At 46.3% G+C, this 12600-nt stretch overlaps 1 protein-coding gene across 3 annotated transcripts; it reads left to right on the top strand.

Annotated features, from left to right (window-relative positions):
* Nucleotides 1-7967: 7967 nt before the first annotated feature.
* Nucleotides 7968-11996, top strand: LOC136534510 (transcription factor MAMYB-like). Of its 3 annotated transcripts, XR_010778730.1 has the most exons (3): nt 7968-9032; nt 10750-10838; nt 11756-11996. XR_010778730.1 is itself a non-coding variant. In XM_066526936.1 (2 exons), exon 1 carries the CDS (start codon nt 8057-8059, stop codon nt 8999-9001), a length of 945 nt encoding a protein of 314 aa, XP_066383033.1. In that variant the 5' UTR covers nt 7968-8056; the 3' UTR covers nt 9002-9027; nt 11756-11996. The 3 variants fall into 3 exon arrangements, 2 of the variants coding, with proteins under 2 accessions (XP_066383033.1, XP_066383032.1); XM_066526936.1 differs by lacking the exon at nt 10750-10838 and having other exon boundaries at nt 7968-9027; XM_066526935.1 differs by lacking the exon at nt 10750-10838.
* Nucleotides 11997-12600: the final 604 nt, after the last annotated feature.

Here is a 12600-nt window from a genome sequence, read left to right as displayed (position 1 = left end):
ATTGTGAGGGGTTCTTGACCTTTCCCCGGCGGAGAGCCAAAAGGTACTCTAGTGAATTGCTCGTGGCTTGTGTGATCCTCACCTTGTGTTGGTTGTGCGGCACCCTATTGAGAGTTTGGCATGTGATGCCAATTAGCGCGTGAACCTCCAAGTGAGTGAATTGCCACAACGAGGAGTAGCTTGCCGGCAAGCAAGTGAACCTCAGTAAAAAATCATTGTGTTCATCATTTGATTCCGAGGTGATTGGTATTCATTTTTATGATTGATTGGCTCCTTTCTCGATACGGCGGTATAAATAAATTGTTCACTCTCTTTATATTACCGTAAACTAGTTGTCAAGCTCTTTAGTGTAGCTAGTTGTGAGAGCTTATTAGTTTGGTTAGTGTGGCTCTTTAGTTAGCTTTTGAGAGCACACTAACTTAGTGTATTGACATAGCTATTGTGTGGATAGAAACTATATAAACTAGAATTGTGGTAGGTGGCTTGTTTTTTTAGTAGACTAGCGCAACACTTGTTTCGCCTCATAATTGTCTAACTGGTTTGTTAAGTGTTGTTGTAGAATTTTTTAATAGGCTATTCACCCCCCTCTAGCCATTAGGACCTTTCACCAGTTTCAATCTAGAAATAAGGATAATTAGTCCAACTATGTGTGGGCCATGGTATGGCATTAACAAAGCTGTTGATTCAGACACCATAAATTTTAAAGACCTTGTTGATGAAATTATGGATGGGTTTCCTTGCGGGTATGGTGATGTAGTGAAGTTGTTCTATTTTTGTGTTGATAGCAAGTCCAACATACAAATTCATTTAGACCAAGACTTAATGCATATGTTTGCGAAACATATGAGCTCCAAGTGTTGTTGCATGTCAATTGCATATCATAAACCTAATGCTGATCCACCAGAAATTCCACTATGGGACAATGTTTACATCCCATGCACCCCATCAATGTCAACCCCTGGCTATGTAGAACCTAGCAAAGGAACTCAAACTAGGACTGCTACAAAACCAGATAATGACATGGTAAAGGCTGAGGATAATTATCTTATGAATCCTGAACCAGAGAATGAACATGTGGGGGTTAATGAGGAGGTTTTATACATTGACATAGCACCTGCTTCTCATGCAAATGTTGACACAACTGAGAAAAAAGATAAAGATTGTGATCCAGGTTCAAACTCTGAATCTGATTCTATGTCTGACTTTGATATGGATGCTGAGGTAGATGAGATTGTTAAGGATAGAGTGCCATCTCACATCCCTGATGTTGCATACAACAAAGATGACCCTCCTATGAAAGAAGGGAGCATCTATCCAAACATGCATGAATTTAAGTTGGCTCTTGCAACACATGCTATCAAGAATGAATTTGAGTATAACATTGAAAAGAGTGAACCAGGGAGGTATCGGGTATACTGCACAGGATTCGTAGATGGTTGTAAGTGGAGGATTCATGCATCGACAATGGTGATAATATTACTATACATGTAATATCTTTGTTCATATTTTATCACTAATATTTTGTTCATATTTCTGAATTAATTTTTTAGTTTCAGATTGAACTTTGTAGGTCAAGAAGAACCCTTCTCCTCATGTCTTTCATAGTACTAGGAGGAGTGGGAAAGTGAAGGGTGCTACCAAGTTTTGGATTTCTAAGAAGATTAAGGATTGGTTAGCTAAGGACCCAACTGTTGGGCCTATAAAACTTCAGAGAAGACTGAAGGATGATCACAAAGTTACTATCAGTTATAAGAGAGTGTATGATGGAAAGGAACTTGCTATGGAGGAGTTGTATGGTAACTAGAAAGGAAGTTTTGACAACCTGTACAGGTTTAAGGCACAGATAGAACAATCATGTCCTGACAGTTGTGTTGTCATTGATCATCACACAATAGAGGATAAGATCAGGTTCAATAGTTTTTTTTGCAATGAAACCTTGTGTTGAAGGTTTTCTTAGAGGTTGCATGCTTGTACATTGTTGATAGTACATTCTTGACTGGAAAATTCAGAGGTCAGTTATGCGTTGCTTGTGCAGTTGATGGGCATAACTGGATGTACCCAGTTGCAATAGGAGTCATTGATTCTGAAACCAATAAAAACTGGATTTGGTTCATGGAGAGGCTTAAGGAAGCTATAGGTACCCCACCTGGTCTGACCTTTTGCACAGATTGTGGTCAGGCAGTCATGACAGGAGTTAGTGAGGTATTCCCAAATGTAGAGCATAGATAGTGCATGTGGCACTTGGTGCAGAATTTTAAGAAAAGGTATAGTGGGAAAGTGTTTGATGAACATTTGTGGGCTTCTGCTTATTCTTGGAATTCATATATGTTTGAAAAGCATTGCCAAAAGTTGACTATGTCACCAATAATTTAGCAGAAAGCTTCAACAATTGGATAAAAAATGATAAGGGGATGCATCTAGATGACTTGATGGATACTGTAAGACAGAAGCTTCTTATCAAGTGGAACCAGAGGAAAGAATTGCAAATAAAATGGAAACAAAATTTTTGACACACATCATAACTAAGCTGAAGGAGCAAAGTAGGAACCTTGACATTGATGTTGTCACTAGCTCACTTGATGGGATTGTAGAGGTTATGGCAAGAGGAGGTTCTAGTTACAGGTTTGTTGTTAACCTACAGGAAAGGACATGCTCATGCAGAGCATGGCAAGTTTTTGGATTACCATGTAAGCATGCAATTGCCTTCATCACCTCTATACCTGGAGAGAAGATAGAAGATCATGTGGACAGCTACTACTCTGTAGAGAGCTTCAGGGCTGCCTATGATGGTAGAATCCCTGCTATACCAGACAAATTCATGTGGCCCAAAGCAGAACATGGTTTCTTCATGCATCCTCCATTGTTGAAGCCAACAGCTGGTAGGAGAAGGCAAAAAAGATACAAGGGAGCAGTAGAGGGTAGCAAGGAGCCAAGGGTAGGCATTAGTGTCCAATCTGTCAGCAATATGGACATCATTGGTACACTTGTAAGGATGGTGACCCAACAGACATAGCAGCAATGCTTGCTGAAGGGTAACATAGAACCTAAACTTTGTAATTATTTTTACATGTTTACATTGTTGCTAACATATATGTCCATGCAGAGGTCCACCTAAAAAGCAGAAAAAGAAGATAGCACCAGCTACTACAGTGACCAGCATTGTGCCTGCAGCACCTGCACAAAGGATGGTCTTTCTAGTTCTACCTACTGTTGCGGATTTGTCAAAGAAAATGAAGAACAAATCATCCTCATCAACTGTTGTGAAGAAACAAAAGAGTACTTCCAATACTTCAACTACTGAGGCTAGTGACCCTTCTGTGAGGTAAGCTAATTTTCTATAATTATCTTTTCACCACTTTAATAGGTTAACTAACTGTTTTTACTCATGTCTCTTTTTTTTATAGGATCTGGAATAGGATCGAATCATCTAGATCCTTTGGCGATTACTTACCCTTCAGAATCAAGTGAGCAGCACACAACTGACAAGAGTGCATGTCAGCGGCAGCACAAAAGAAGAGGGCCATTCCAAAAAAAACTGACTCCAAACAAGGCTAGTCCAGCCATGTCAACCCGTAGCAAGGTCCATAGTTCCCCTTCTAGTCCAGCCATGGGAACTAGAAGCAAGAAAAAAACTTGATCTTTGATGAGTTTGCATCTCTGCATACTGCTTTTGTAGTGCTTGAGGTCTGCATGACCAAACAATGTTTAAACTCGTAATAATGTTAATGTGACCATCTTTTGTCTCTAAACTGTACTTTGTAATCAAGCTGGCTATGTATGTGGATGATAATTTTAGACCTCGTTTATGTCTGAATGTATTCTGGTTGTCGCAATTGTCGAAATTTTATTTATTGGAATTGTCGCAATTGTTATAATTATTGGTTCTCGCAATTGTCTAATTTATATATAGGGACAATTGTCTGGCAGACATCCAAAGTGATGGTCATTTGCTGGCGGACACCCCGTTTTGAGCAGTTTGCCAGAAGACACTCTGGTTCGGTGAAATTAGGCCACAGGACACCACGGACCGGTTGTAGCCGGTTGAGGAGAAAGAACAGCGGTGAAATAACATTCTTGCCCCTGCCGCTTTCTTCTTCCTCTCTCCCTTTCTCTTTTTTTCTGTTTCCTGTCCCCGCCACCCTCTCCGCCTCTCGCACCCGTCGTCGCGCATCACGCCGTCGTGGGCGGCTACGCCTATGCCTCCGACGCCGCGCCCCAGCCTCGTGTCCCGGTGGGCCGCGCCTCCGGCGGCCTGCTTAGGCGTCGCGCCTTCGACGTCCGCGCTCTGGCCTCACGCCCTGCGTGCTCAGCGATGGACGTCCTAGCCACGGTGTTCACGGCGTCCGCCAACACCAAGTCGGAAGGGACAGCCATCGCCGTCTACGATGAGGCGCTCGAGGTCATCCCCTCGCTGTAGGTCCCGGAGTAGTGCCTGCACCGCGTCGCGGAGACGAACGAGGCGCTCGTCTCCTCGCTGCAGTAGTCCAGCGCCACGTCCAGGGAGCGGGCAGCGCTGCTCCTGGAGTGCGTCACGGCCATGCTGCCACCCAGCAGGCTGGCGTCCCTCCCATAGCAGGTGTTCAGTGAGGCCGAATTTTTTACTTTTTAGCCCCTTTTTGAAAGTTTTTCATAAATACGCCCCCGACGAAAAGATTTTAGAATCTAGACCCTTAGCTCGGCGTTGTCGATGTTGGCGCCGAGCTAACATGTCTCAGTGCCAACGTCCCTGGCGCCGAGCTCCTAGGCTCGATGCTGACGTGATGCTGATTTGGCAGGCATCTCGGTGCCGTCTACTCTGGCGCCGAGCTTGGTGCCATCAACTCTGACGCTAAGCTTGGTGCCATGACGTATGGCGCCGAGCGTGAGGTGAGCGCTGACAGTGGCAAGACGCTGCGGAGCGCTTGGGCAGGCACGACGGCGACCCAACAATGGAAAGGCAAAAGGCCGATTGTAGCTACACGCATGGTCACGGGGCATGCGGAGTAGACAGCGTGACACACGGCCTTGGTTGGTCCCGCCTCGAGCGCGCATTCAGATCAGACATCTGGCTCCCGGAGCTGCGAGACAAACCACCTCGCTACGCATGCCGGTGCCGAGGCCCCCACTCGCTGCCCGGGGCACCGGGGAGGGCTGCATATGCCTGCACGTGGGCCTTGCAGGCTTGCAGGCTTGCACAGCAGCACTTGACGGGTGAGTACTGATGGACAGCGACGTTACATGTCCATCTGTCGTCCCTCGAAGCTGCTCATCCACCTCGACCTAGTCTGCTCTCTCTCTCTCTCTCTCTGTCTATCTGACAGAGTGACAGTACAGCGACGCGTGAAAGCTTTGAGAAGGCCGAGGGAGAGAGCCATGAGCCATGAGCGTACAGATGACAGGATGAGTACTCCTACTAGTACTAGACTAGAGAAAGATGATGGAGGCGGAGTAGAGAGGAAGAGGTACCCTCTCCGTTCTAAAATATCCTGTCGTTTTCGTCTTTTCGAGAAACAACTTTAACAAAAATATATATTAAAAAAATATTAATATCTATGGTACATAATTAGTATGATTTGAAAATATCCTTGAATCTAGTTTTTTTAATAAATATATTTAGAGATATAAATGTTACACGTATTTTGTACCAATCGAGTTTAACTTGTGGCATGAAAACCAAAAGCGACAAATAATTTGAAACATGGGAGCACAGTACTGTTTTCACGTGCTACAGCGGCTAATATAAAAATAATACTCTGCTATACAGTCTACTGGACATGGGAATGCAAGTAGTGCCTTTTTTGTGCCAGTACTGCGCTGCGTAGGCAGCTTCTGCGATAGGTGGCAGGCGGCAGGGGGAGCTTTGAGCTTTTCCTTGCCCTTGCACCCTTTCGCGGGCAGGTAGGCAGCAAGGCTAGGAGTAGCCACCACCCTGACATGTGACATGCACTATGGCAGCTAGAGCGCCGTCTAGAGTTTTCACTTGGTGCGTAGCGGGCGCCCCGGCCGCTTTATTCCTATTCTTGCATGCGGCCTTTTAATTTGTAGGCATGCGCGTGTGCTCGTGTGTGTATATATATATATGGATGCATGGATGCACGGGAAAACTAAGGTTCTCTCTTCATCTCTTCTGCTGCATGAGGCTGTGATGAGCTGAGCTGCTGCTGCTTGGAGGAGCGTGCAATGTGCGGCCTGTGTGTGTGTGCGCCTGTAGGCTGTGTGGGACTAGGACGAGTGGACGACGACCGGACGATGGATAGATGATAGGACGGGACGGCAGTAGAGCGAGAAGCTAGCGCTATCAGACTGAGGGATTGTCCGAGGCTCGCTGCCATGTCATTGTCACTGCTACTGCTAGCTCCTGAGCGGTCACCGTCGTGCTTGCCCCGAGCGCTCCTAGCGTCCTGCCACTGCTAGCGCTCACCCCATGCTCAACGCCATATGTCCTGGCGCTAAGCTCGACGCCAGAGTCGACGGCGTCGAGATGCCTGCCAAATCAGCGTCACGTCAGCGTCGAGCCTAGGAGCTCGCCGCCAGGGACGCTGGCGCCGAGACATGTTAGCTCGACGCCAGCATCGATGGCGCTGAGCTAAGGGTCCAGATTCTGAAATCTTTCCTCTAGGGGTCTATTTGTGAAAAACTTTCAAAAAAAAGGGCTAAAAATTAAAAAAATTCGGTTAGTGAGGCTGTGGAGCTGCTCCGCGGTAGGCTGGCCATCTCCAGGCCCACGACAAGGCGGCGTGGGGACGCAACCACGTCAAGGCCGTGGACGCCGACGCGGTGCCCATGCTCGTCGACATGCTTTTCGACGACGGGGCGTAGCGTCGCTCGTGCGAGCTCATCCTGGCGGCGCTAGACCGCTTGTGCGGGTGCGCGGAGGGGTGCGCTATGCGTGGTGGCGTAGTCGGAGTAGTACGCTGCTGCTAACCTCGCCTCCCTCCCTCGCATGCTCAGAGGTCGAAGCTCACTGACCTCCATGGCCACGCTCCACCATGGCAGGCAACCCATCGCGGCTCTGAGCCTACGGCCGGAGCCGGCCTCCACTCATCGTGGCTCCACGCCCATGGCCCCTGCGCCCGCAAGGACGGTCTGCTTCCCCTACTCGCTCTCGTGGCCGGAGACGGCATCCGCGCCATGGCTCATGCGGCTTTGAGACTGCGGCCGGAGATGGCCTCCACTCATCATGGCCTCACCCACAAGCCTGCATGGCCGCGGCTGCGGCAGCTCGCTAGCTCGTCCGTGCGCCTTTGTGGCCGGGGCTGGTCGACGACGGTGGCTGCTGCTTAGCAATGGAAGAAGAGAAGAGGAGAAGAGGAGGAAGAAGATGACAGGTGGGGCCCGCGCATCCGTGAGAGGGGCGGACCCAACTGTGGCTCAGGGGCACCGGATGTCCAATACAAAATTTTCTCTCTCCTCAACCGGCTGCAATGGGTCCGCGGTGTCCCGTTGTCTAATTTTACCGAACTAGAGTGTCTTCTGGCAAACTGCTCAAAACAAAGTGTCCGCCAGCAAACGACCATCACTTTAGATGCCCGTCAGATAATTTTCCCTTATATATATTGATTGTCGGAGTTTATATTTATTGGTTGTCGCAATTGTCGATTTTATATTTATTTGAATTTTTATGTGCACACACACAAATTGTCATAGTGGTATAGAGGAAAAGTAAAGTTTTTTACGACACGGTAGTGCACCAGAGGAAATAGGGAAAATTTGAAGGATACCACAACTAAGGATAAAAGAGTCATTTTCGTTGGCCGTTACCTGCTGTTACAGGTAAAATGGACGAAAGTGGTAGGTAGAGAAAGAAAATTTCATGCAAGGATACTGGAGAACTTTTTGTTTTTTCAATAATAGCACACGGCTAAAAGGGTCTTTTAAAAAAAACATCGCCAAAGATGGCGTTAGTCAAACTCCGGTGCATTAGCACGAATCCTTGGTCAAATATTCCTCTTTTTGTGTTGAGAAAATAATCTCGTAACAGTGGGGTTGGAGGGAAGACCATCTGATCCCATCAGACCCTTCACTTGCTTTCGCTTCGTGGGACTCCGACGAGCCCCGATCCCGCGCGCCGGCGACCATGGAGTTCATCGACCCCTGGGACTCCCAGTCCCTCGCTCGCGTCGTCCATTCCGGCGCCAACTCCACTTCCTTTTCCTCCTCTACCACCGCCAAAGCACCCCTCTACCTCCCCCACGCGGCATCTTGCGCCGCCGCGGCCGTCGCGCTTCTCGCCGCTGCGTACTACCTCCCCCCGGCCTACCAGATCCTCTCCTCCCTCCTCATATGGGTCGCTTCCTCCCTGCTCCTCGCCCCCTTCGCGCCCTCCTGGGCCACTGGCGGCGACATCTCCGTCGGCCGAGGCCGCGTCGTTCCCGCTCCAGAACCGGCCCCGGAACCCACGCCCGGCCCCCGCCGCGGCCGTCGCCAGAACCCGGCCCCGACGCCCACAAAGTCCTCAGATCCGAGCGCTCCTCCCGTCCAGTCGGCCGCATCGCTGCATCCGTTGCAGAAGGCGACTGCTGCGGGTGGAGCCATCGCGGACGGCGGCGAGAGGGAGGAGGACGCCGGCGAGTGGACCGACCAAGAGCTGGAGCTCCTCCGGCGGCAGATGGTGAAGCACCCGGCCGGTGAGCCCCAGCGCTGGGAGAAGATCGCCGCGGTGTTCGGTGGCCGCCGCACGCCTGAGAGTGTCATCCGGGCGGCGAAGTCGGGCTCCCCCGCGACGGGAGCAAGCTCGTTCGAGCAGTTCCTACGCAAGCGGAAGCCGCTCGATCCGAGGGCCGAGGCTGCTGACACTGGGGACAATGCCGGAGGAGCGGAGAGTGCGGACGCCGCTTGGAGCGCCGGGGATGACCGGGCCTTGCTGAACGCGCTCAAGGAATTCCCCAAGGACACGGCAATGAGGTGGGAGAAGGTGGCGGCCTCTGTACCCGGGAAGACCAAGGCCGCGTGTATGAAGAGGGTCACCGAGCTCAAGCGAGACTTCAGGAGCACCAAGACGGCATCGGAGGCAGCATCATAGGCGGACGGCTTTGCCTGAGAATTTTGGTAGGGTAAGATTTCTGCAACCTTTTCTTCTCTTCATTCTGATGCATCAGTCGAGCCATATGTTACTAATTGTTGATCATGAATTCATGATAGCTGTTAACTTTTCCTGAATCATGAACAATGACGTATCAACGTCTTGTTTCATTAGGAACTTAGGTGAAATTCAAGAGTTCACTCTTAGGTGGCTGCCTAGGCTTGCTATTAGAAGTCTGAAACCTCAGAATTGTAGGGTTTCTCCCCACCCTATTTCATTGAAACAAAGCAGTTGGAATTTGTTGCAGCATAGTGTATTTTAGGTGTGCCTGCCGTTCATTTTTGGACGTTGACATGGTGCAATTTCAGTGAATTTACCAGATGTATAGCCTATCGACATAAATAATATGGATACAATTTATTGAGATGAGATATTATATTGTCTTAAAAGATTTAAGATCTACTGGACCTTCTAAAGGCATTTTGGATTGGTGTTCCATACGACCATACCCCATAATCAGGGCTGTCCCGGACATTTTATGGGCCCTGTGCTGAATTCAAATTTAGGCCCCTAGTTTACCAAAAAAAAAGAAACAAAAGGAAATTTCGTCCATAAACCATTACAAGTTAACATCAAAGTATCAACCTAATGACATCAATGTTACAACTAAGGTTAGCCTCTCAACATTTTTGCTATTAACATGAATTTCCTACACCAAATATTTTGTGTCACTAATTATCTTGTCTCATCATTGTGGTCACAGCCAACATTGGATCCAGCATGCAAGCTTGATACTCCCTCCGTCCCAAATTATAAGACGTTTTGACATTTCTAGATTCATAGCTTTTACAATGAATCTAGACATAACATATATCTAGATGCGTAGCAAAAGTTATGAATCTAGAAAAGCCAAAACGTCTTATAATTTGGAACGAACGGAGTACCATTTTATTAGTTAATGTTGGTCAGATTAATATGCGTTTGAGTGCATAATAAATAAATGAATAAATTGATGACCATGATAGCTGTTAACTTTTCCCGAGTCATGAACAATGATGCAATGACGTATCATCGTCTTGTTTCATTAGGATCTTAGGTGAAATTTAAGAGTTCACCCTTAGGTGGCTGCCTAGGCCTGCTATTAGAAGAAGTCTGAAGCCTCAGAATGATGCTCTGTGTTATCTGCCAGAGGTTCATTTTTTAAGAATTTGAATTCGTTACAGCATAGCAGATTCTAGGAGCACCCACTGTTCATTTTTGGACATTGACATGGTGCAATTTCAGTGAATTTACCGGATGGATAGCCTATTCGTAGAAATAATATGAATACAATTTATGAGATATTATCTTGGCCTAAAAGATTTAAGATCTACTGGACCTTCTAAAGATATTTTAGATTAGTGTTCCATACCCCATAATGATGCTCGGTTTGCATTTAGCTGATCTGAGAGTATGCTCTTTAACCTTACCAAGATAGATAGTTAGGTTTATGCGAAGATAGTTAACCACCACCACAACAACAACAACAACAACAAAGCCTTTAAGTCCCAAACAAGTTGGGGTAGGCTAGAGTTGAAACCCAGCAGAAGCAATCAAGGTTCAGGCACGCGAATAGCTGTTTTCCAAGCACTCCTATCTAAGGCTAAGTCTTTGGGTATATTCCATCCTTTTAAGTCTCCTTTTATTGCCTCTACCCAAGTCAACTTCGGTCTTCCTCTGCCTCTCTTCACGTTATTATCTTGGTTTAGGATTCCACTACGCACCGGTGCCTCTGGAGGTCTCCGTTGGACATGTCCAAACCATCTCAACCGGTGTTGAACAAGCTTTTCTTCAATTGGTACTTTATTCCAATATCGGATCCTGCTCATGATATATTGCCCCCACAAAAAGCCCTTCATGATTGGAAGCTACATTGGCTACTTGCTGAAACCGACAGGGCAGTTAATCTGAATATGGTAGTGTTTGGTGAATTTGTGGTATCACCACCATTTTCTTGGTCCACAATTTCAAAACATTACTATAAGTAGGATTGTGTAGTAAAATAACTCTGCCACTCTTGTATTTGCAGGTGAAAGGTGTATCTTTCTTCTAGGACTAGTGTAGCACATTGTAGTCTGCATCAGGGTGTGGTCCACACTTTCTATTTCAAGCAATCACATGTTCGTAAAGGAAAATTACTAAATATCATTAGGTCATGTAAGAACAAGAAGTATAAAGGGGAAAGGGCTACCGATGTGAACTGCTAATGTGCGCAATAAAGGAGAAATAGCTAGCGATGTGAACTGCTAGTGTGCTGCACAAATTACAAACTGCCAGTTTTTTTTCCTCTTGAGTTTGCAATCAGCTTTGAGCCTCTAAATGGTCATGCCAAAAAAAAAATATCCTGGAAAGTATTATGACATAGTAGGACTTGTAGGAACTTTTACAATTTCAACTTCTGATTGAAACTGTGTTAAAAGAAAACTATAATTAGTAACTCCTATCATTTTGTGGAAATTTCCTCATTTTGACATAGTTGGAATGCGAACATGAATTCCTGTACATTATTGGTAGGGCAAATTGAGAAGCAGACCAGAACTTCTTCTGATGATTCAGTGCTCAATGTATGCATTGTACTGTACACAATATATTCTGAATGTAAAGTAGCTAAATCTATATGCCTGGTCTCCGTTGTTTAACTTCTGTTCTGTATTATGAATGATTGAATTCATTACATAGTGAACTTATCCTGCGATCCTTGTAAACATGTGTCAGGTGTCGGACTGAATGACATGCATTGGTTTGGCTAGCGAGAAGAAGTTACATGGCTAGCTCCACTGAATCATGGACACCAGATGGATAACGGAGAGGCCGGAACTATAGAACAGATCATGTATTTTTCCTATTGAAGTAGAGTCAGGGGATCCCTTGATATAGAAGAGACTTAACTTACTGCGCACATGACATGAGAAAGGAAGAAAGGAGAACTGCAAATTAAGCATGTTTTCATTGCAAATTCGTCGTCGTGCTACTACTACTCGGTAAGTATTCTTGTTTCAAATGAGCATGTTTATGCGCTTCACTATCTTCGCCCGGTCTGAGAGTGAGTGAGAAACCAGGCGGCGTTTTTTTATGGGTCTCATTCATCCTCTAAAGTTTTTACTCCACGTGCCTCTAATGTTTGGACACGTGCATGAAGTACTAAATATAGACTAAAAAATAACTAATTATATAATTTATGACTAATTTATGAGATAATTTTTTAAGCCTAATTAGTTCATGATTTGACAACGTGGTGCCACGTTACCATATGTGGTAATGATAGATTAATTAGGCTTAATAAATTTGTTTTGTGGATTACTGACGGATTCTGTAATTTATTTTTTTATTAGTATCTGAACATCCCATACGATATTTATATATGACACTTAATGTAACACCTCTAAACTTTACGTCCTGAATTTAAATAAGGGCTGAAATTGGAGACACTAGGGCCACGGTGACATGACTCAAAAGTCAAAAGGCAACAATTTTCTAGAGCCACCCTTGCCATCTCATCCCAGCACAGCAGGCAGCAACAATTCGAAGCCGATGAGACGGGTCCAAAAACATTGGTGACA

The sequence above is a fragment of the Miscanthus floridulus genome, unplaced genomic scaffold (assembly GCF_019320115.1).
Source record: "Miscanthus floridulus cultivar M001 unplaced genomic scaffold, ASM1932011v1 os_2016_2_3, whole genome shotgun sequence".
NCBI classification, from domain to species: domain Eukaryota; kingdom Viridiplantae; phylum Streptophyta; class Magnoliopsida; order Poales; family Poaceae; genus Miscanthus; species Miscanthus floridulus.
This window is presented reverse-complemented; position numbering and strand designations above follow the sequence as displayed.

Excerpts from the sequence above, each read along its gene's own strand:
- LOC136534510 (XM_066526936.1), top strand. The coding sequence starts at position 8,057 with ATGGAGTTCATCGACCCCTGGGACTCCCAGTCCCTCGCTCGCGTCGTC.